The following is a 23,382-nucleotide window of genomic DNA, read 5'->3' as shown; positions in this document are numbered from 1 at the left end:
GTGCAGAGACTTTTAACATCCTGGCCAAATAAATTCAAATCCCTAGTGGCAGTAAGCAGAGGAACAAAAGTCTGCACCTTTCATGCAGTTGGCAATGGGAAAAAACGAATTAAGGAAGCAGCCTTGAACTAAGTTTCAGGTACAAAGCAGAATAGGAGAGATCACATGGCCATATAGCTATGCATGGCACATAATTCTAAAAGGAACACGGTCACAAGGTGACTTTCCACTTGTGGCATAACAGAAATTCCTATTCATATCCAGTGTTTGAACAAGGAAGAATTTAGAAGGAAAAAAATAACTTTCATTTATATAGCACCTTTCACAGCCCCAGTATCCCAAAGCACTTCATAGCCAATGAAGTATTTTTGAAGTGTAGTCACTGTTGTAATGCAGGGAAATGCAGCAACCATTGTGCACAGCAAACTCCCACAAACAGCAATGAGATGAATGACCAATTAAACTGTTTAGTGGTGTTGATTGAGGGATAAATGTTGGCCAGGACACCAGGAGATCCCCAGCTCTGCTAAGATTAATGGCGTGGGATCTTTCACGTCCACCTGAGGGGGCAAATGGGGCCTTGGTTTAATGTCTCATCTGAAAGATGTGGCACCTCAGTTTGGCACTCCCTCAGTACTGCAGCTGTCAGCTGAGATTATGTACTGACTAAAATGGCTAGAATCAGGCAACAGTGCTACCACTGAACCAAGGCTGACACCCTAAAAATATGAACACAATAAAACTAAAGGGTATGGCAGATTAATTTGTTAAGCTTAGAATGACTCACTTCTTCAGTCATTTTCATACAGGGATATCTATAATGAAGACTGATGGTACAGCACCAGACTACTCTACATCCAACACTGGTGTAGATAAGAAACTTTAAATTTATTACTGAAATCTATTAGTCTCTGCACAGTGCCTGTGATGTCTAGGTGCTTATCTTTGCTACCAGACCCTACAGTTTGGTACAAGTTCAAACTGCGTCTGAACTAAACATTGTTTTTCCACATCATTGCACAAAGACTCATTTTACGCAGCAAAATTGCAGACCAACTTGGTAATAAAATCTTTTTCAGCCTTCAAAAAGGTGCCCCCAAGAGACTTTTTTTAAATTTTTATTAAAGCTTCCTCTGACAAAAATAATTCAGCAAAAGGGTATCACCTCAGCTTACCTTATCACGATTTTATTTGTGGAGTTAGAACAATGATGCAATCACTGCTCGGCATTCCAGTAACCTTGCTACTTGATATACAGACTTCTGAGTTAAGCAGTTATATTGCACATGTCAACTCATTCAGCATGATTCAATCATTTCACTTATTGTAAGTTAAGCTTAACAGCTACATTTAGAAACAGATTTAAACTTTTAACCAGATCATGCTAATATCCTTTAAATATTACATCGTGATTATAATGTTGCAGAACCATGTCTTTATTTTCCACAAAACTGGATTCCACCCTGTACAACTAGACCAACAAAACTGTTCAAATGGTAGAAATAAGTTAAATGTAGTGTGTTCCTTGTACATTATGTTAGTACATACATGATAATGCACTTCTATTTTGGGTCAGTTAACAGTGGAAAGATGAAAAATGGAGAATATTTGCACTAATATTTTGGGAGATTAGCAAGTCATTCAAAATTGTTTTGCCTTCAAGGCATGTTATCCTATGAGATTTTAGTTCTGTGCAAACAATTTGATCCACTGGAAATTATGCTCAAAAGGGATTATGAACCCAATTTTTATGCTTTTACTGTATTTTACTACTGCAGGGAAAAGGAACAAGATACTGCCATCGACAATATTCTAAAATGTAGTTAGTGATTACTGCATAGAAAACCTTCAGTATTAGGATAGTGGACAGTACAAATGTATTTCCATGTCCCACCCTGTACAGAAAAAAAACACCAGTATACTAGCTACTCAAACAGCTACGTGTATTCTTTTGTTAACAGAATATGCTAAATGGCTGTCTTCCACATTACCTCCTCTTCACTTTGAAGTTTGACTGTCCAATGAGGTTCAGTAGAGGGTTGCCACTCAGAATGTTTTCCATTCGAATTCGTTCTTCTTCAGCTTTCTGTTCACGCTCCTATGGGAATTATAAATTCAGTTATAAATCACGTGCCATTTGGAAACTTGTAATTCCTGAATAAGTTTATTTTCTCACAGATCTGATATGCGTTTTTGGCAAGAGCTTTTTTTTAAATTAAATTGAGGAGAAAAAAATGTTACAAGTTAAACTCTCAAATTCCCGAAGGCACATTATAACATTTTTCTAGTTCATGATAGTTAAGATTTATACCGGTTATCCATGACGGTACAGCTCTCCTTTCCAATGTTACTCATATGCTACATTTAAAATACTGCCACTGGCTGGAGTGTCTAGAACTAGGGGGGGGGGCAAAGTCTCAGGATAAGGGGTAGGCCATTTATGACCGAGATGAGGAGGAATTTCTTCACTCGGAGGGTTGTGAATCTTTGGAATTCTCTGACCCAGAGGACTGTGAATGCTGAATCTTTGAGTATATTCAAGGCTGAGAGAGATAGATGTTTGGACTCTAGGGGAATCAAGGGATATGGAGATCGGGCAGGAAAGTGGAGTTGAGGTCAATGATCAGTCATGATCTTATTGAATGGTGGAGCAGGCTCGAGGGGCCGTATGGCTTACTCCTGCTCTTATTTATGTTCTTAATGTTTTTAAAATCAAACTGCAAGAATTTCATTTTTTAACAACTCTATACGAAATGTAATTGGTGCCCAACTGATACATATGTAAACAAATGTATTACGATAGCAAAATAATCCAAAATAACAACAGAAAATGCTGGAAAAACTCAGCAGGCCATGCAACATCCGTGGAGAGAAAATAGAGTCAACGTTTCAGGTCAAACCCTTTGTCAAGGCTGGAAAAGCACAGGAAATGAAATAGATTGAAAGGCCAGGCTGGGAGAGAACAAAAGAGAAGTGAAGAGACATTAAGAGGTATTCAAAACGAGACGAGATGGTGATAGGACTAGTGGAGACAAGACGGCTCCAGATTAGGTGTGAAATGCGCTGGCAGAATGAGAGACAGCTGCCATGTGGGAGAGAAAAAAAGGGGGGGGGGGGGGGGAAAAAAGGGCCAAAACAAAGGTGTGGATAAAAAAAAAAGTAAAAATGTAATGGGGGCCAAGGTGATGATCTGAAATTGTTGAACTCGATATTGAGTCCGGAAGGTTGTAAAGTGCCTAAATCGGAAGATGAGGTGCTGTTCCTCGAGCTTACGCTGAGCTTCCATGGAACAATGCAAGAGCCCGAGTACAGTGAGGTCTGAGTGGGAATGGAGCGGTGAATTAAAATGACAGGCGACCGGAAGCTCAGGGTCATCCTTACGGACTGAACGGAGGTGTTCCGCAAAGCGGTCACCCAATCTGCGTTTGGTCTCCCCAATGTAGAGGAGACCACATCGTGAGCAGCGAATACAGTATACTAGATTGCAAGAAGTACAAGTAAATCGCTGTATCACCTGGAAGGGGTGTTTGGGGCCCTGGACAGTGGGAAGGGAGGAGGTATAAGGGTAGGTGTTGCATCTCCTGCGCTTGCACGGGAAGGTACCGGGCGAAGGGGAAGGGGTGCTGGGGATGATAGAGGAATGGACTAGGGTGTCTCGGATGGAGCGGTCCCTGCGGAATGCTGAAAGGGTGAGGGGAAGATGCGTTTGGTGGTGGGATCACTTTGGAGGTGGCGAAAATGGCGGAGGATGATCCGTTGAATGTGGAGGCTGGTGGGATGAAAGGTGAGGACAAGGGGAACCCTATCGTGGTTCCGGGAGGGAGGGGCAGAAGTGCGGGAGATAGAACAGACACGGTCAAGGGCCGTGTCAACCACGGTAGAGGGGAATCCTCGGTTGAGGAAAAAGGAAGACATGTCGGAGGTACTGGTGTGGAAGGTGGCATCGTCAAAACAAATGCATTTCTGGATATTTACAAAACAAATGTATTTCGGGATATTTTTTAAATAAAGCAGTCTATTTTCACCATAATTCAAAGCTTCTACAAGAATATAACAATTTTCTCTACATGGCCAATCATTTTTTTGGCACCAGGGAAAGAGGGGAAAATGTAATATATCAGTTTTGAAAAATGTAATTTAAAAAGTTAGTCACCAATAAACGTGACTAGTGCTTTAAGAGAATCACAGATCAAAATATGGAAGCTGATTTCTGTTCTCTTTAGCTACATCTATCTGAAACCACCACCTCTGCTCATTCTCAAATCAAGTTAATTGTGTATTAGAAAAAATACAATATATTATTTTCCTGCTAAAAGATTGGTAATTTTTAAATTAACCAATAATTTGTGAACAATGTTAGGTTTATAGACAGCTAGCTAGATAACTGTGAAACAGACCTGATATAATGGAATATGAAACATTGGGGAGATCGAAGCCACTGTCTTCAGTCCGTACCACAACCTCTGTATCCTTGCCATCCCCTTCACCTCTCGGACTGAACCACACTGTCCTATTCGACATTGTGAGCTTTTGTCTCTATATACTCTCCATCAAAGTCCATCTACTTCCTCCACTATAACATTGCTCACCTCAAGGGCAATTAGGGCTGGGCAAGAAATGCTGGCCTTGTCAGCAACACCCACATCCCATGAATGAATAAAAAAACTCAGCCCAGTTGTTACTGAAACCCTCACCCATGACCAGAGACTAGGAATTGGGGAGGAGCAGAATGTTTTGGGTGTCCAGGTGCAAAAATCACTAAAAGCTAGTGTACAGGAACAAAATGTAAATCAGAAAGGCTAATGGAATAAGGGGAGTAGGTTATGTTACAGCTGTACAGAACCTTGGTCACACCCCATCTGAAGTACTGCATTCAGTTTTGGGCACCGCACTGTAACAAGGATATATTGGCCTTGGAAGGGGTACAGTGCAGATTCACCAGATACCAAGCCTTAAAGGGTTAAATTATGAGGACAGGTTGCATAAACTTGGTTTGTATTCCCTTGAGTTTAGATGATTGAGGGGTGATCTAATCTAAGTGCTTAAAACAATGGTGATTCAATAGGCTTGATAGAGAAACTATTTCCTCTGGAGGGGAATCCACAGCAAGGGGGCGTAACCTTTAAATTAGAGCTACGAATTTTGGGAGTGAAATCAGGAAGCACTTTTTCTACAAAGGGTAGTATAAATCTGCAACTCGCTCTCCCAAAAGGTTGTGGATGCTGGATCAATTTAAATTTTCAAGACAGAAATCAATAGATTTTTGTTGTTAGGCAAGAGTATCAATGGATATAGATCAAAGGGAACATAGGAACAGGAGTAGGCCATTTATCCCCTCAAGTCTGTTCCACCATTCAATTAGATCATAGCTGATCTGTACCTCAACTGCATTTACCGGTCTTTGATCTATATATGGCTTGTGGAGTCCAGGCATAATTCTGGCAAATCCTCACTGCACCCCCTCCGAGGCCAATACCGTGTGGTGCCCAGAAATGAACACAGTACTCCAGGTGTGGTCTAACCAGGGCTTTGTATAGCTGTAGCATAACTTCTACCCCCTTGTATTCTAGTCTTCTAGATATAAAGCCCTGCATTCCATTAGCCTTTTTGACCATTTTCTGTACCCGTCCATGACATTTAATGATCTATGTAAATGGACCCCCAAGTCTCTTTGGATCTCTATTGTGTCTAGATTTTCACCATTTAGAAAGTACTCTGATCTATCTTTTTTTTTAAATAAAAAGTCCAACGTGGATGACTTAACACTTGCCCATTCAAAACAGTTTTGCCCACTTAATCTATTAATATCTCTGTAATTTTATGCTTACATCTACACTGCTTACAATGCCGCCTATCTTTGTGTCATTGCCATTGTGTCTAAGTCATTAATAAATACGGTGAATAGTTGAGGTCCCAACACGGATCCCTGTGGGACACCACTAGTCACATCCTGACGATTAGAATACCTGCCTATTATCCCTACTCCCAGTCTCCTGCCGCTCAGCCAATTTCCTAACCAGGTCAATAATTTGCTTTCAATTCCATGAGCTTCAACTTGAGATAACAGTCTCTTGAGGGACTTTATTAAATGCCTTCTGAAAGTCCATATAAATGAACATCCACAAACATTCCCCATCAGTTTCGTCAGGCATGACCTACCCTTTACAAATCCATGCTGGCTCTCTCTGATCAGCTAAAATTTTCAAGATGTTCAGTCACTCTATCCTTAATTATAGACTCTAATAATTTCCCAACAACAGACATCAATTAGGCTAATGGGTCTATAATTCCCTGGTTTCCCTCTCACCTTTCCTAAATAGTGGAGTGACATAGGCAATTTTCCAATCGAAAGAACGGTTCCTAAATCGAGAGAACTTTGGAAGATTATAGTTAGAACATCTGCAATGTTCTCACCTACTTCCTTTAAAACCCTGGGATGGAAACCATCTGGTCCTGGAGATTTTTCACTCTTTAGTGTCCTTATTTTCTTCATTTGTGTTATTTTGCTTACGTTAATTTTGGTGAGTCCCTGTCCCGGATTCAATATTAGTTTCCTTGAGATGTCCGGCATGCTATCCTCTTCCTCTACTGAATAATTACTTTGCGTCAGTATTTACAACATGTCCGCCATTTCCTCATTTTCACTTAGATAAGAGTGATCAGTTTAAGGGATCCTGGACCACCTCTTTTTCCTAATATAATTGTAAAAATTGCAAGTTTCTTTTCATATTCCCTTTTTGTATCTCTCTTACTGTCTGTTTCGTCACCTTTTGTTCTTTGTATCTCTCCCAGTTGCCAGGATCTTTTGTTATTTTTTGCATTTTTGTCTGCTTTTTCTTTTAGTTTTATGTCGTCCCTTACCTCTGTCGTCCATAGCTGGGTTTTTTTTGGCTAGTCTTGTCCCTTAAGGGTATAAACTGGTTCCGCATCACGATAAATTCTTTTTTTGTTTGAACACCTCCCACTGATCTTCTGTTGATTTACTCAGTAACAGATTTGCCCAGTTTATTGTGGACAGTCCGTGTCTCATCCTGTTGAAGTCAGCTTTACCTAAATTTAGAATCTTAGCAACGGCGTTCCTTTGTCACCTCCAAACTCGACTATTCTAATGCTCTACTGGTCGGCCTCCTATTCTCTACCTTCGAAAAACTTGAGCTCATCGTAAACTTTGCTACCTGTATCCGATTCTGCATCAAGTCCTGCTAACCAAACAATCCGGTCCTTGCTAGCCTACATTGGCTCCTTGTCTCAATACCTCAAATTTAAAATTCTCATCCTTGTTAAATTCCTTAATGGCCTGCCCTTCCCAATCTCTAACATCCCCCAGTGCAAACACCTCGCCCAGCCTGCGCTCTTTGTCCCCTTAAACCGACAAGTGTGGAGAACACTGTAACTCAATCTGTCCCGTCTTCACAACTGAAGGATGAAGTGCAGTAGCAGAAAGCAACACCAGCCACTGAAGCAAAAAAAATGTGCAAAAATGTGTTGGAAATAAGATACCTGAAAAGAACATGAAAGTTTTCCAAGACAAATGTTACTTTAAAAGTACAGTAAATTGGTTTAGTCCATGTCCCTGGACCTGCCAGCAACAGAAAACAGCTGTTCATGATCTGGAGTTCCTGCGCATCAAATATTTTAAAATTCCTATTGGCCTGGGTTTAAAACTTCTAAGACATTTCTGATGTAACTCCTAAATGCCGTTTATACATTCAATGCATCCAAATGCATGTCAAACTGCCAACTTCTTTTGGAAAAGGCAGTCTCTAACCACAAGACAGGAAATACTGTCTCTGGAAAAAACCCACAGTTTACCGGATATAGACTGCAACACACAAATACAAGTTCTGAAACCAACCATTTACTAAACACCAAAATCAAATCAGGCAGTACTAAATTATAAACATTTTCAAACTTTATAAACTCTTATTTCACAACTCCAGTAATTATGTTTTGCAGCTGGCTAAATATTCAATTTTCTTCCTTAGAAGTTGAGGAAGAAGAATGAATATTTAGCCAGTCCCCACCCAAAAGAAAGATTAAAGGACATAAAGACAATTACATTTTCCTCCTCTCAGTCCTCAATCAGGCAAGTAGATAGTGTAGTTTGGCCTGTAGAATCCTCAATGATCACCACCAATGTCACTCTATCAAGTTAAAAATAACCTCTCTCAGGAGTGAGCATTATTAGTGGTTGGAGAGGGCAGTACACCATCTGGTAAATAGGGTAAGCATTGAGGGGTCTGACCCTTTTCATGTGTTGGTATGACCAATTGTATCAGTCTCTCTTCTCTCTCAACCCACAGCTAGGAGCACCCAACAAATGGGCAGAACTGTAATTCCTCTATTACGAGGGATCTAAATTTCTTCAGCCAACATTTAAAAAAATTAACCACTGTATGACTGAATTTATTCCACACGTTTATTGCTTTGTGTAAAAAAAGTTCAAGCCCAACTTCCCTTACTTCCTAATTCCTATATATGTATGAATGAATTAAGCAGTAAGGACAACACATATTGGGTAAGTAAATTATTAAAATGTTTAAGACAACAGAAAGGCTATACTATTGCTTTTGATGGTATGTATGAAGTAGGTATAGTACGAAGGGCCAGAAAAGTCAGTTAAGGAAAAGATCGCTCAAATATTTTGATGGGAGGAGTAGAGGATGCTCAACTGCAGTAAAAACAAACTATTGGGCGACATGCAGGAGCACAGGTTACAATAGTTTGTATTGTTGCTGTATACAATGTTTTCAAACGCCACATGGTGTATGATCTACAGATCTGGTCACCTAATTTCTGAAAGGCTATTGCTGTTGAGAGGGTACAGATGAGCAAAATATCAGGAAGTTAAGTTATGAGGAACTATTAGAGGTTGGGCTTGTTTGTGAAGAGATTTCAAGATGATCTTAAAGTCTTCAAATTTGTAATTGTTCACGATTGCAGAAATTTCAAGAACCAAATAATAAGTTAAAAATTAAGTAAGAAGGGAAGTCAGGCCTATTATAAGTTGCGAAGGAAGGTCATTGAAGTGGATGGTATAAACAGGACCATCAAAAAAGGATGGGCTCAGTGGGTCAAAAAGCCTTTTCCTGCTCCTGAAAATGTTTACGTTCATAAAGTGCAGGCATTGATTAAAGAGTGTTCAAACTGCAGCCTCTGAGCTTGAACAACCTGGCACACTAAAAAGCTATTTATGTATATTTATTTGTTGGTTTGTCCCATTTGAATTTGCTCCAGCAGTACTGTCTCATTGGTGGATAAATCCAAAATAAGATCAATATTAGCAACTAATACCTGAACCAGGGAGGTCTACAATATTCCAGAGTACTGTTCTCACTCATGGAGCCTTGACTGGTAAACTGGTTACTGGGGATTGGGATTCTTCTCAGCCAGCTCCAAATTACCTTGCAAGCTAATGTCCTTATGGGCAGGATGGTCCTAGCTGGAGTGCCAGTAACTTTGGGGACCAGTGCGAGAGAGCGAGCGAGAGCGAGTGAACGCCCTTAATGTTGAGCAAAGCAGCAGCTCTACCGTTTGGAGACTTCTAAGCAGTGATGGGTTTCACAAAATTCACAGCATTTTATCTTTCATATGTTAGGACATGAATGCGAGTGTCCACAAGGGTGAAAATTATTTTTAGTCAGTGGAAGTAGAGCACTTCACAGGTCAAAGTACCTTCATTCTATACTTTGTTCTTGTGTAACTTAATTTTTCTTTATGATTTTGTGTACACTTATGGTCAATAATGCTCGAGAATGGATTTTTAAAAAACCCAGTTACTGCATTGAACAAGTCAACAACAAGCTTAGACGACATACTTCCTTTCTGCAAGTGATGTTTACAAGTCCCACAAGAATCTATTTCTATGGTGTCCGACATATTGAAATCAGGACCAGTGGTACTGAACTGCAGGATAATTTTATTCTGTAAACTCTCGCCCACTAAGAAATGAAGTAACTCATTCAAGATTCTTAATTACCATCAAGATGAAATTTATTCAGCCTGTACTGAATTTTAACCCAAGAATCCACCACTCAAAACTGAAGTTTTTTTTTTTTTTTTAAACTCTGTACCACTCACTTTTCTTGTGCTGGGATTTCTTGGACATTTGTGAAATGTGCTGAATTCAACAGGGTAAAACAAGTATTTCACAATTTAGTATGGCTACATTAAAAAAAGACTTGCATTTATATAGTGCCTTTCACGACCACTGGACATCCTAAAGCACTTTACAGACAATGAAGTACTTTTTGAAGTGTTGTAATGTAGGAAATGCGGCAGCCAATTTGTGCACAGCAAGCTCCCACAAACAGCAATGTGATAATGACCAGATAATCAGTTTTTAGTGATGTTGATTGAGGGATAAATATTGGCCAGACAGCGGGTATAAATAACTCCCCTGCTCTTCTACAAAATAGTGCCATAGGATCTTTACCTTCACCTGAGGGGTCAGATGGGGCCTCGGTTTAAAGTCTCATCTGAAAGACGGCACCTCTGAGTGCAGCACACCCTCAGTACTGCATTGGAGTGTCAGCCTAGATTTTTGTGCTCAAGTCTCTGGAGAATACTCTAACTACCCAGGATAGCAGAATTTTGGATAGAAGTGAAAATGTTACTAAAATTGTTTTGACCTAAAAAGAAACTACTGATACACAAAAACAGTACAGTTGGGACTGATCATCACAATACAACTAAGGGACATTCTAAACTCTCCATGGGTCAGTTCAGTTAAACTGGAAAACAACCCACAAACAAACAGGGTCATAACATGCAGATTTGAAACAACACAGTGCAGGACCTTTAGTAGTTCTTTCACATGAGAAATTTCATGGGAAGTATTCACTTGGATTGTTTCCAGTTGTTTTTCCCACATTATTCTCCATTTAAAAACACACGCCAAAAGAAACTGTTCTGGTACTCTGGCTATCTAGCCAAAATTTATATACGCACGTGAATGTCAGTAAATTTCAACGGCTCAAATTAATTTCTTCAAGTACTCTGCGCAAGTACAGTACAAAATCCATGGTCAAATAATACCAGAAAAGGTCAACAAGTCTTTTTGCGATAAAGAGTATTGCGCTATTAGTAGACTGCTCAGAATTGGTGTACTTCTGAATAAACAGAGATCTTCATGTTTTTAGATCATCCATTTTTAAAATCAGTATTTTGTATGTTGTTAAAAAGGACTTTGTGCTATTGATCCAGTAATGCTACAGTGTGATGGAGCACAGTTTGAAACATGGACCCACTCTATTCCAACATAAAACTTGTATATGCATGCACTATAGTCTATTGAACCCTTGCAGGAAGGTACTCATGCAATTAGGATAAATATATATCTCTAGCAAATTTCTACAAATATGCAGTTTACACATTTCTAATTAAAACACCATCACAATGCTATAAAATATATTTCTTTAGTGACACGGTTATGCAGACACTACTCAAATAAACAGATTAATGAGCATTTTACACCCAATTAGATTAGTATATGTAAATAAATCTACTAAATTATACATTAAAGTATTATCTAAAAACAGTAACTGCACTACAACAATGAGCGTTTATATAACACTTTTAATGTAAAGAAATGCCCTAAGGCGCTTATCAAATAGATGCAAAGAAAAAGATAGAAAGCCAGGAAGGTAAGAGATTAGGAAGGATGATTGAAAGCTTGGTCGAAGAGATGGGTCCTGAGGAGGTTTTGAAAAGGTGGAGAGGTTTAGAAAGAGTTTCAAATGCTGAACCTCTGCCAATGGTGGGACCAAAGGGAGGGGAGATGCAAAGGCGGCCAGAGTCAAGAGGAAGAAAGCACTCAGTAAGGGATATCAGGCTGGCAGAGATAGGGTGAGCAAGGCCATGGAGGATTTATGGACATGGACAAGAATTTCAAATTTAATACAATAGGGGTGGGAAGCCAGCGTAAGTTAATGAGGATGGGCCAACTGGACTTAGTGCATGACGGGATTTTGTTTTATTCGTTCCTTCGATGTGGGAGTCGCTGGCAAGGCCAGAATTTATTGCCCATCCCTAATTACCCTCCAACACCTTCTCAAACCGCTGCAGTGCTTGTAGTGAAGGTACTCCCACAGTGCTGTTAGGGAGGGAGTTCCAGGATTTTGATCCAGCGATGAAGGAACGGCAATATATTTCCAAGTCAGGATGGTGTGTAACTTGTGAGGGGAGCTTGCAGGTAATGGCGTTCCCATGCACCTGCTGCCCTTGTCCTTCTAGGTGGTAGAGGTCGCAGGTATGGGAGGTGGTGCCGCCGAAGAAGCCTTGGCGAGTTGCTGCAGTGCATCTTGTAGATGGTACATACTGCAGCCACAGTGCGCCGGTGATGGAGTAGGTGCCAATCAAGCGGGCTGCTTTGTCCTGGATGGTGTTGAGCTTCGAGTGTTGTGGGAGCTGCACTCATCCAGGCAAGTGGAAAGTATTCCATTACACTCCTGACTTTGTAGATGGTGGAAAGGCGTTGGGGAGTCAGGAGGTGAAACAACTCACCGCAGAATACCCAGCCTCTTGACTTGACTTGAAGAGAGATAGGCACTAAACCAGGAGGAGCAACAGGGATGGGAGATAGTGACTGATTTGCTGGGAACAATTTTATCAAAGGCAAGAATGACGGAGTAATTAAACAGATCATCAGTGGCAGGAGTGTCATAACAAGTAGAATGGCAATGGCAAGGGAGTTGGGAATTTGAGAGTGAATTTGAGACAGCTAGGATAATTTTTACCAAGAGCAGATAGCATGAACATTGGGATTCGAGAATAATTACGGAACATGGGTGGTAAGGGAGACAAGGAAGTAGTCAGAGATAGAGACTTGTGTACAGAGAACACAGAAGATGATAAGATTGAGGAGCTGGCTAAGGATCTGTATAGGAGTGTTTATATGAAGGATTTTTGTGTGTATTTTAAGCAGATGCCTAAATGAAGAGTGTGCTGAATTTAGTTTATTTCAAGGTCACAGCCAGCTGACTAAAAGAAAGCATTATAAACATTCAACATGATTCAACATTTTGTTAATGTGTGCACGAGAAACATTTTCTGGTGCCTGTCAGCCATCTTAATAGTGCTGTCTCACAATGCTGTTCCAGTAACAGTTACTATAAAGCTAAGCAATTAAACTTTGCCACATGAAATTTTGAAGTTGTGACTTTCACAGCTAAAAAAAGATGGAAAATAAACACATTACGAGTAAAATAAAATTAATGAAAATGTTTACACAGGTTGCTTTGTACTTCTATTAAATGGAGACAAATACATAACATTTTTTGCAGTAGGAAAAACATAACTGGCAGTTTCTGCTTTGGGCGCAATCGCCGATTCCAGCATAAATTGCGCCCATTTCGAAACGTGTTCACCCATCCCCAAGTTTTCACGCAAACTCATTTGCATATCGGCAAACGCAAAATCTGACTGAACCATCGGGCGTTTTTAAACGTAATTTTTTTTTTAATTCTTGCTTTTAAAAATAAAATCCTTAATATATTTAAGAGTGGTAACTTGGTAAAGTTTGATTAATACAGCTGAAAATGGGTTTATCACAAAACAATAAGCACTTTAAATCAGTGTCAATCTACCACCTCTGAGGAACCAGGTTTTAAATTACTGAAAATGACAACAACAAAAAATATAAAACTATTTTCTAGTTAGGCTGGGGTACAATAGTAAGTTCCTTAGTAAATTTTTAAAAAATTTCATTCAAAACACATTAGTGTCCTTGCGCCCAAAAGATCCAATTTAATCCTTGAAGGCCTGCAAACGAGCGCAATTAGCGGAAACACCCAATAGTGATTAATTCATCCTGGGGGCGGGCCAGTTTTGTGGGCAGGGCCTGCTTCTAGCGCAATGTTTTTAAAACCAACGCAAAAGATTGCAAAACTCGTGCTGAACGCAATTTGGGCTTAAAACTCCACGAGCGTTAGCGTCAGTTACGCCAATATCGGGCTAATTGCACCGGAAAAAAAGCTAGCGCAAATCGAGCAGAAGCTCCAGACCAACTTGTCTTATCTGACAATTTTTAGTAGGATCGATGCTTAGTAACTTTCATTTTTTCTGAAAATATATTCATAAAATTCCTTACTTTTAGATACAGCTACAGTTCAATTTTTATTTATTCATTCCAGGATGTGGGTGTCGCTAGCAAGGCCAGCATTTACTGCCCATTCCGAACTACCCTCGAGCAGGTGGTGGTGGGGAGCTGTCTTCTTGAACCGCAGCAGTCCGTATGGTGAAGGTACTCCCAAACAGTGCTGTTAGGTAGGGAGTTCCAGAATTTTGACCCAGCGACGACGAAGAAACGACGATATATTTCCAAGTCAGGGAATGTGACTTGGAGGTGGTGCTGTTCCCATGCGCCTGCTGCCCTTGGCCTTCTAGGTGGAAGAGGTCGCGGGTTTGGGAGGTGTAGTCAAAGAAGTCGTGACAAGTTGCTGCAGTGCATCTTGTAGATGGTACATACTGCAGCCTCGTTGCGCAGGTGGTGGAGGGAGTCAATGTTTAAGGTGGTGGATGGAATGCTGATCAAGCAGGCTGCTTTGTCCTGAATGGTGTCTATCTTCTTGAGTATTGTGGGAGCTACAATGATCCAGGCAAGTGGAGAGTATTCCATCACACTCCTGACTTGTGCCTTGCACGTGAAGGAGAAGTTTGGGGAGTCAGGAGGTGAGACACTCGCTGCAGAATACCCAGCCACTGACCAGCTATTGTAGCCAAAGTATTTATGTGGCTACTCCAGTTAACTTTCTGATGGTGACCCCTAGGATGCTGATGGTGAGGGATTTGATAATGGTAATGCCATTGAATGTCATGAGGTGGTTAGACTCTCTCCTGTTGGAGACAGTCATCGCCTGGCACTTGTGTGGCGCGAATGTTACTTGCCACTTATCTGCCCGTGCCTGGATGTTGTTGAGGTCTTGCTGCATGCAAGCACTTCATTATCTGAGGAATTGCGAATGGAACTGAACACAATCAGCAAACATCCCCACTTCCAACTTTATGATGGCGGGAAGGTCATTGATGAAGCAGCTGAAGATGGTTGGGCCGATGACACTGCCCCGAGGAACTCCTGCAGAGATGTCATGGGGCTGAGAGGATTGACCTCCAACCACAACCATCTTCCTTTGTGCTACGTATGACCCCGGCCAGTGGAGAGTTTTCCCACTGATCCCCATTGACTTCAGTTTTACTAGGGCTCCTTGGCGCCACACTGGGTCAAATGCTGCCTCAAAGTCAAGGGCAGTTGCTCTCACCTCACCCCTGGAATTCAGCTCTTTTGTCCATGTTTGGGCCAAGGCTGTAATGAAGTCTGGAGCCTGGCAGAACCCAAACTGAGCATTGGTGAGCAAGTTATTTGTGAGTAAGTGCCGCTTAATAGCACTGTTGATGACACCTCCTATCACTTTGCTGATGACTGAGTAGGCTAATGGGGCGGTAATTGGCCAGATTGGATTTGTTCTGCTTTTTGTGGACACAACATACCTGGGCAATTTTCCACTTTGTCAGGTAGATGCCAGTGTTGTAGCTGTACTGGACCTTGTTGGCTAGAGGTGCGGCTAGTTCTGGAGCACAGGTCTTCAGCACTACAGCTGGGATTTTGTTGGGACCCATAGCCTTTGTTGTATCCAGTGCGCTCAGCTGTTTCTTGGTATCACGTGGAGTGAATCGAATTGGCTGAAGATTGGCTTCTGTGATGGTTGGGACCTCAGGAGGAGGCTGAGATGGATCATCCACTCGGCACTTCTGGCTGAAGATGGTTGCGAACGTTTCAGCTTTGTCTTTGCACTCACGTGCTTGGCTCTGCCATTGTTAAGGATGGGCGTGTTCATGGAGCCTCCTCCTCCAGTTAGTTGATTAATTGTCCATCACTATTCATGACTGGATGTGGCAGGGCTGCGGAGCTTTGATCTGATCCGTTGGTTGTGGGATCGCTCAGCTGTCTATAGCGTGCTGCTTCCGCTGTTTAGCATGCATGTAGTCCTGTGTTGTAGCTTCACCAGGTTGGCACCTCATTTTCAAGTACATCTTGTGCTGCTCCTGGCCTGCTCTTCTAATAACCTCAAAGTTAAGGTAATTAGGCACTCAAGTGCCAGTTCTACAGGAAATTAGAGTGAACCCAATTCAACTAAACAAACTTCAACTTCACTGACCTCTCATCACTGCAATAATTTGGCACAAGTACAATAAATTAAAATCTTGGTGTTTTTAAAAAGCAGTCTTACTTGATGTCAGCCCATTACACTACTGAATCAGAACTGGAAAAGTAGCTAACATAAAGACCAATAATTTGTTTTGGGGGCAGAGGGAGAAGAGCATTGTGATTGAGAAAAATACGTAATCTACACAAAGTCTGAACTGCCTGCTCCAATTCATTGACTTGGAATTTCCTGCGTCCCATTTATGCAAAAATTGCACTGAAATTTACACCGCTTTCCACGACAATCTTGCCAATGGGAATTTATGCTGAAATTTCCTGCAGAGTTCATTTAGCTATGCCGGAACATAAAACCAGCGCAAATGCTGTGCCACCAATAAGGCTAATAGCAAGTGGGGTGCTATCTTCTGCCATGGCCCCTCACTCTCATAGCCTCTTGCCTCTGTTGTTCCTCTTCCTCCTAAATTATTAGGCAGAACAGGGTATGTTCATTAGGATGCCCATTCTAGCTGTTTGTCCTTCTGAACATGTGCCGGGTAGCTTTCAGGTGCACCAAAAGTGTTACTACTTTGCTTAAGTATAGTGCAGGTCTCAGTAAGAATTTTTTAAAAACGCAAAGAAAATTGCCATCAAACTCCAGAAATCTGAGTTATACCGTTTGGGCAATGCTGCGTCTACATCTTTGGGCATAAGTCTACACCAGCGCATTATTGGTATATGTGCAGGAAACGCAAGAGTTGGTCTTTCCAATGGGTGGAGCTATGTAAATCAGCGGCAGAGTTGCAGCGATGGTACCTCAGAAGTGGTGCAATGTTTTGACTCAAAACTGGTGCAAATCAGTCACCCGTGAATTTCCTTTGGGGGGGGGGGGGGGGAAGAGGAACGGTTCAACGCTGCTTTTACGCTGTAGGCATGCCGAAAAGTTCGAGGAAAATCTGGACCACAGAACCTCTGATGAAGGCAGCCAGAGACTTCCCCAGCGCAGCTTGTTTTATTACTTACAGCTCCCTCTGGTGGAAATAGTAAAAAGTTTAATATTTAATATTTGTTAGTGCAAATCTTTGAAAATTCAAATGTAGAAGTTTGCATGGTGTACCAATTATATTAGCATGGATAGAGGATTGGCTAACTAACAGAAAACAGAGCCGGGATAAATGGGTAATTTTCAGGTTGGCAACCTGTAACTAGTGGGGTGCCACAGGGATCAGTGCTGGGGCCTCAACTATTTACAATCTATATTAATGACTTCGATGAAGGGACCGTGTGTACTGTAGCCAAATTTGCTGACGATACAAAGATAGATGGGAAAGCAAGTTATGAGGAGTACACAAAGAGTTTGCAAAGGGATATAGATAGGTTAAGTGAGTGGGCAAAAATTTGGCAGATGGAGTATAATGTGGGAAAATGTGAGGTTATCCACTTTGGAAGGAAGAATAAAAAAAAAGTTTTCTGTGGTAGAGAATTCCAAAGATTCACGACCCTCAGAGGAAATTCTTCCTCATCACAGTTTTAAATGGGCGACCCCTTATTCTAAAACTATGCCCCCTAGTTCTAGATTCTCCCACGAGGGGAAACATCCTCCCTGCATCTACCCTGTTAAACCCCCTCAGAAATTTATGTTTCAATAAGATCACCTCTCAATCTTCTAAACTCCAATGAGTATAGGCCCAACCTTTCCTCATAAGACAATCCCTTCAATTCAGGAATCAACCTCGTGAACCTTCTCTGAACTGCCTCCAATGCAAGTATATCCTTCTTTAAATGAGACCAAAACTGTACATGGTACTCCAGGCGCAGTCTCACCAACGCCTTGTACAGTTGTAGCAAGACTTCCCTACTTTTATACTCCATCCCCCTTGCAATAAAGGCCAATATTCCATTTGCCTTCCCAATTACTTGCTGTACCCGCATGCTAACTTTTTGTGTTTCATGTATGAGGACACCTAGATCCCTTTGTACCGCAGCATTCTGTAGTCTCTATTTAAATATTTTGCTTTTTTATTCTTCCTACCAAAGTGGATAACCTCACATTTTCGCACATTATACTCCATCGGCCAAATTTTTGCCCACTCACTTAACCTATCTATATCCCTTTGCAGACTGTGTCCTCCTCGCAACTTGCTTTCCCAACTATCTTTGTATCGTCAGCAAATTTGGCAACGTACACTTGGTCCCTTCATCCAAGTCATTAATATAGATTGTAAATAGTTGAGGCCCTAGCACTGGTCCCTGTGGCACCCCATTAGTTAGTTTGCCAACCTGAAAATGACCCATTTATCCCCACTCTCTGTTAGTTAGCCAATCCTCTATCCATGCCAATATATTACCGCCAACACTGAGCTCTTATCTTGTGCAGTAACCTTTTATGTGACACTTCATCAAATGCCTTCTGGAAATCCAAATACACTACATCTACTGGTTCCCCTTTATCCACCCTGCTCATTACATCCTAAAAGAACTCTAGTAAATTTGTCAAACATGATTTCCCTTTCATAAAACCACGTTGACTCTGCTTGATTGTATTATGATTTTCTAAATGTACTGCTACTACTTCCTTAATAATGGATTCCAGCATTTTCCCGATGATAGATGTTAGGCTAACTGGCCTATAGTTTCCCGTTTTCTGTCTCCCTCCGTTCTTGAATGGGGCGATAAATTTGCGGTATATCATTCTTCTAAACTCTAGAGAATATAGGCCCATTCTACTCAATCTCTCCTCATAGGACAGCCCTGTCATCCCAGGAATCAATCTAGGTGAACCTTTGTTGCACCCCCTCTAAAGGCAAGTATAGCCTTCCTTAGGTAAAGAGACCAAAACTGTACACGGTACGCCAGGTGTGGTTTCACCAAAGCCCTATATAATTGTAGCAAGATTTCTTTACTCTTATACTGCAACCCCCTTGCAATAAAGGCTAACATAGCATTTGCCTTCCCAATTGCTTGCTGTACCTGCATGTTAACTTTGTGATTAGTGTACAAGGATACCCAATTCCCTCTGAAACCCAACATTTACTAGTCTCTCCCCTTTTAAACAATATTTTGCTTTTCCATGGTAATTTCACACTTCCCCACATTATACCATCTGGCACCTTCTTGCCCAATCACTTAACCGGTCTATATCCTTTTGCTGCCTCTTTACATCCTCTTCACAGTTTACTTTCCACCTAGCTTTGTATCGTCAGCAAATCTGGATATATTACACTCGGTCACCTCATTTACATCACTGATATAGATTGTAAATAGCTGGCGCCCAAGCACTGATCCTTGCTGCATAGAAACATAGAAGATAGGAGCAGGAGTAGGCCATTCGGCCCCTTGAGCCTGCTCTGCCATTTAATGAGATTATGGCTGATCATCCAAATTCAGTACCCTGTCCCTGCTTTCTCCCCATATCCCTTTAGCCTCAAGAAATATATCCAACTCCTTCTTGAATATATTTAATGAATTGGCCTCAACTGTCTTCTGTGGTAGAGAATTCCACAGGTTCACCACTCTCTGGGTGAAGAAATTCCTCCTCATCTCAGTCCTAAATGGCTTACCCCTTATCCTTAAACTGTGACCCCTGGTTCTGGACTCCCCCACCATTGGGAACATCCTTCCTGCACTCCACCAGTTACACCCTGCCATCCTGAAAATGACCCATGATCTAATTGAAGGGCAGACCAGGCTCAAGGGCTTCATGGCCTACACCCTGTTCCTTTAACAGTCTGCACAGTCACAACACTCCAAAAAAAAGTAAATACTTGCATGTAGTGCTGCAAGATGATGTAAATCCTTCTTAAAAAGGGTTTACCAATGTGTTTTTTTAATCTAATAAAGAAATCCCACAGCAAAGGCTTTAGCAAAGAACAAGATTATTGCTGTAGTTAACATACACATAGCATAGCCAGATGTGTGAAGGGAAATTCTCTAAAGAACTTTTACCACTTTACTGATTGTCAGAACATCAATCAAATATGTTGTTAACATTCCTGTGAATAATATTTAGACATTATCACTCCGATAACTTCCTTTTCGTCAGGGACAACACAGCAGCTGAATTTCCAAAATGTTAAAGTTAACTACTCGAGCGCAGATTGCATACATGCATGGCCCAGAAATTCGGGTTGGGGGGCTTCCCGCGGGTGTAAGCCCCCGATCTACACTTACCTTGCGCGCCAGCCGTTGAGCTGTAGGGCCCCGTGGAATTCCGATCCGGGGCCTGGTCCAGCTGCCGGTGCGCAGTACTTGCGTATCCTAGGGGCGCAGTTAGTTCGATGCGTCCCCTGGGATCACGTGGGCCATGGGCAGCCAATCGGAGCAGGGAATGCTCCATTCATAAGTCTGACAGGAAGAGCTGTCAAGACTTATAAATACTACGGCCCCAAAATAGCACTAAACATTCAAATATTTTTTTTTTTTTTTTTAAATCACATTTTTAAAATAACTATAAATGACATGAAATAACTATTTTAAACAATAATTTAAACTTTTGAAAAAAATAATTTTATATTCTAACGGGGCTAAAAATAAACTTACCTTGCTTTAAAGTATTTAAAAATAATAAACCTGTGGAAAAAAATGTTTTAATTTTAATTCACCACTTACCTTGTAAAAAGCAGGCCTTACGCCTGCTTTTTACATTTCTAAATCTTGCAGGCTTGCGATCCCGGAGAAACCTGTAAAAAAAGGTAAGTTTGATGCGCACGCGCAGCCTCCCCCGCGCACGCGTTCGACCTCTGAACCTCTTCGTTCAGAGGAACGGAAGTGCCGGTTTCCCGCGCATGTGCAGTGCATGCAGGAAACCGGCACTTCCATCGGGCCTACGGGTGAGTACCCAGTGCGTACTCACCCGTGGAGACCCGAATTTCTGGGCCATGATCTACAACAAATTCTCTCAGTATACAACATTGACAAACGCCAGGGACTTGCACTACACTCAACCAATCTCAGGTATTGAAACCAGAAAATTATTCACAACCCCTTTATGATAACAACAGAAAATGCTGGAAATACTCAGCAGGCCAGGCAGCATCCGTGGAGAGAGAAACAGAGTTAACGTTTCAGGTCTGGGACCCTTCATCAGAACTGGAAAAAGCTGGAGATGTAACAGATATAATAATAATAATAATCAACTTTATTGTCATTGTTAGTGCACAAGTGCAGTACAACGAAATGTAGGCTTGCGGCTCCCGAGAGTGTACATTTAGATTAAGACATTTAAACATTCAACATACATTTGGCTTGTAATACATTAACATAACCATAATAAAGTGCATTGGCAGATGTGCAGGCTTTAGAGTTTATTTGTGGAGTTCAGTAGGATGACAGCCCTGGGAAAGAAGCTGTTCCTAAATCTGGTCGTTCGGGTGCGAATGCATCTGTAGCGTCTCCCAGATGGCAGGAGGGCGAACAGACTGTGGCTGGGGTGGGTAGGGTCTTTGATGATGGTCCGTGACCTCCGTAAACAGCGTTTCTGGTATATGTGCTCTATGGTCGGTAGCCGGGTGCCAGTAATGCGTTGGGCAGTTTTGACTACCCGCTGCAGGGCTTTCCGGTCATAGTAACTACAGCTGCCATACCATACTGTGATACAGTTCGTCAGGATGCTCTCTATTGTGCAGCGGTAAAAGTTAGAGAGGATCAGGGGTGACAGGTTACATCCCTTCAGCCTCCTTAGGAAATATAGGCGCTGCTGGGCCTTCTTCACCAGAGAGGAGGTATTGAGGGACCAGGAGAGGTCTTCCGTGATGTGGACTCCGAGGAATTTAAAGCTGTCCACCCTTTCCACCACAGCCCCATGGATGTGGATGGGGGTGTGACTTCCGCCTTTAGACTTCCTGAAGTCCACAATGATTTCTTTGGTTTTCTTGATGTTAAGGGCCAGGTTGTTATCGGCGCACCACTTCACAAGATGCTGGACCTCCTCCCTGTAGGCTGACTCATCGTTGTTGGTGATCTGGCCTACTACCGTGGTATCATCCCCAAACTTGATGATGGTGTTGGAACCATGAACAGCCACACAGTCGTGGGTGAAGAGGGAGTAGAGGAGGGGGCTCAGCACACATCCTTGTGGGGCCCCCGTGTTCAGGGTCGGGGGGGGGGGGGGGGGGGAAAAAGGTGTGGTTACCTAATTTGACAGACTGGGGTCTGTTTGTTAGGAAGTCCAGGGTTCAGGTGCAGAGATGGTGTTTGGGGGGGTTATGATAAACATGACTTGATAGCAGAGATAATTTTGAGTACATTAAATCATTCCTGCATTGGTCTTACACAATTAAGGAAATTTGTTAAAAAAGTGCTGTCTTGCAATTTGTCGAGGCAATTGCCCCAATTTACCAGTAACTTACTTTCTTCCATTGTTACCATAGAATGGAAATTTCACACTGCAACATTCTTGGCATGCAAAGAAATGAATTAAGTATTTTGAGAAGCCAAAGCTGGAGATCAAGAGTTCTGTAATCTAATGAAAAGTTAACTGGACCCTGATAATGCTAAGCAGGATTTTTACTTAATCTTTTCCAGATGTTATACAGTGCACTGTTCATTGTTTCAAATCCTCCATACATTAATGAAGGTGCTATAATCAAAGGAACTAAATAAATCAACAGGAAATGCATAATTAAAACATGGTTTCGTTATGCCTCTCCTAAATGGTACCAAAGGACACTAATGTGTTTCTATCGGACATTTGTGAGGGTATGCTATACATGGAAAGCATCCACTTTATACCCTCAAATAGTTTAACATTACAAAACTACAAACTTGCAGTGTAAAGTTTAAAAATTCTATTCATTCAGCGGATACCGTTGATTCTTTAGTGATGCTCAAGTTCATATCTAACCTATCCAGTAAATGAATTTGAATTTACTGATTTAACCTCAGAAACAGATTCCTGTAGGGTTATTGATTTCCTTTTCATTGGAAATTGGAACTCGAGCATAAGGTAGCCAAATAGGTTCTACACCCCCTCTTCGATAAATTTAAAAAGAAAGTTTGTCTTGTAAAATAAAGCAAGCTTATGTGCTGTGACCAATTGCACAGAAACATGAATAGATTTCACAAATAGAAGCTTTTAATTCAGCCTAAAGTTAGTTGGCATAATGTTCTGCATGTCCCAGTTGTACTTTGCAGACACAAGTATTTGTTAAAATTGGTGCTGTTATTAGGAGATAAACAGGATAATATTCCTTGTGTAGAAGAGTGTTAGATTGGAAAGTTCACAGACAACTTTGGAACATTTCAAC

At 41.5% G+C, this 23,382-nt stretch overlaps 1 protein-coding gene across 2 annotated transcripts in view; it reads right to left on the bottom strand.

The window, feature by feature from the left end:
- Nucleotides 1–1,141: 1,141 nt before the first annotated feature.
- cwc15 (CWC15 spliceosome associated protein) overlaps nucleotides 1,142–23,382 on the bottom strand; it is a 61,295-nt gene continuing 39,054 nt past the window's right edge. Inside the window, exon 6 of one of the 2 annotated variants that reach the window (XM_085998760.1) lies at nucleotides 1,142–2,098. In XM_085998760.1, the coding sequence (XP_085854886.1) occupies nucleotides 1,988–2,098 (111 nt within the window). In that variant the 3' untranslated portion in view covers nucleotides 1,142–1,987. The remainder of the gene's footprint in view (nucleotides 2,099–23,382) is intronic. The other variant, XM_085998759.1, reaches the window with a different exon arrangement.

Source organism: Somniosus microcephalus, chromosome 10, assembly GCF_052327205.1.
Source record: "Somniosus microcephalus isolate GS21.2 chromosome 10, FLI_Smic_1.0, whole genome shotgun sequence".
In the NCBI taxonomy this organism is placed as follows: domain Eukaryota; kingdom Metazoa; phylum Chordata; class Chondrichthyes; order Squaliformes; family Somniosidae; genus Somniosus; species Somniosus microcephalus.
Note: the sequence above shows the minus strand (reverse complement) of the source record. Positions and strands in the feature narration are given on the sequence as shown.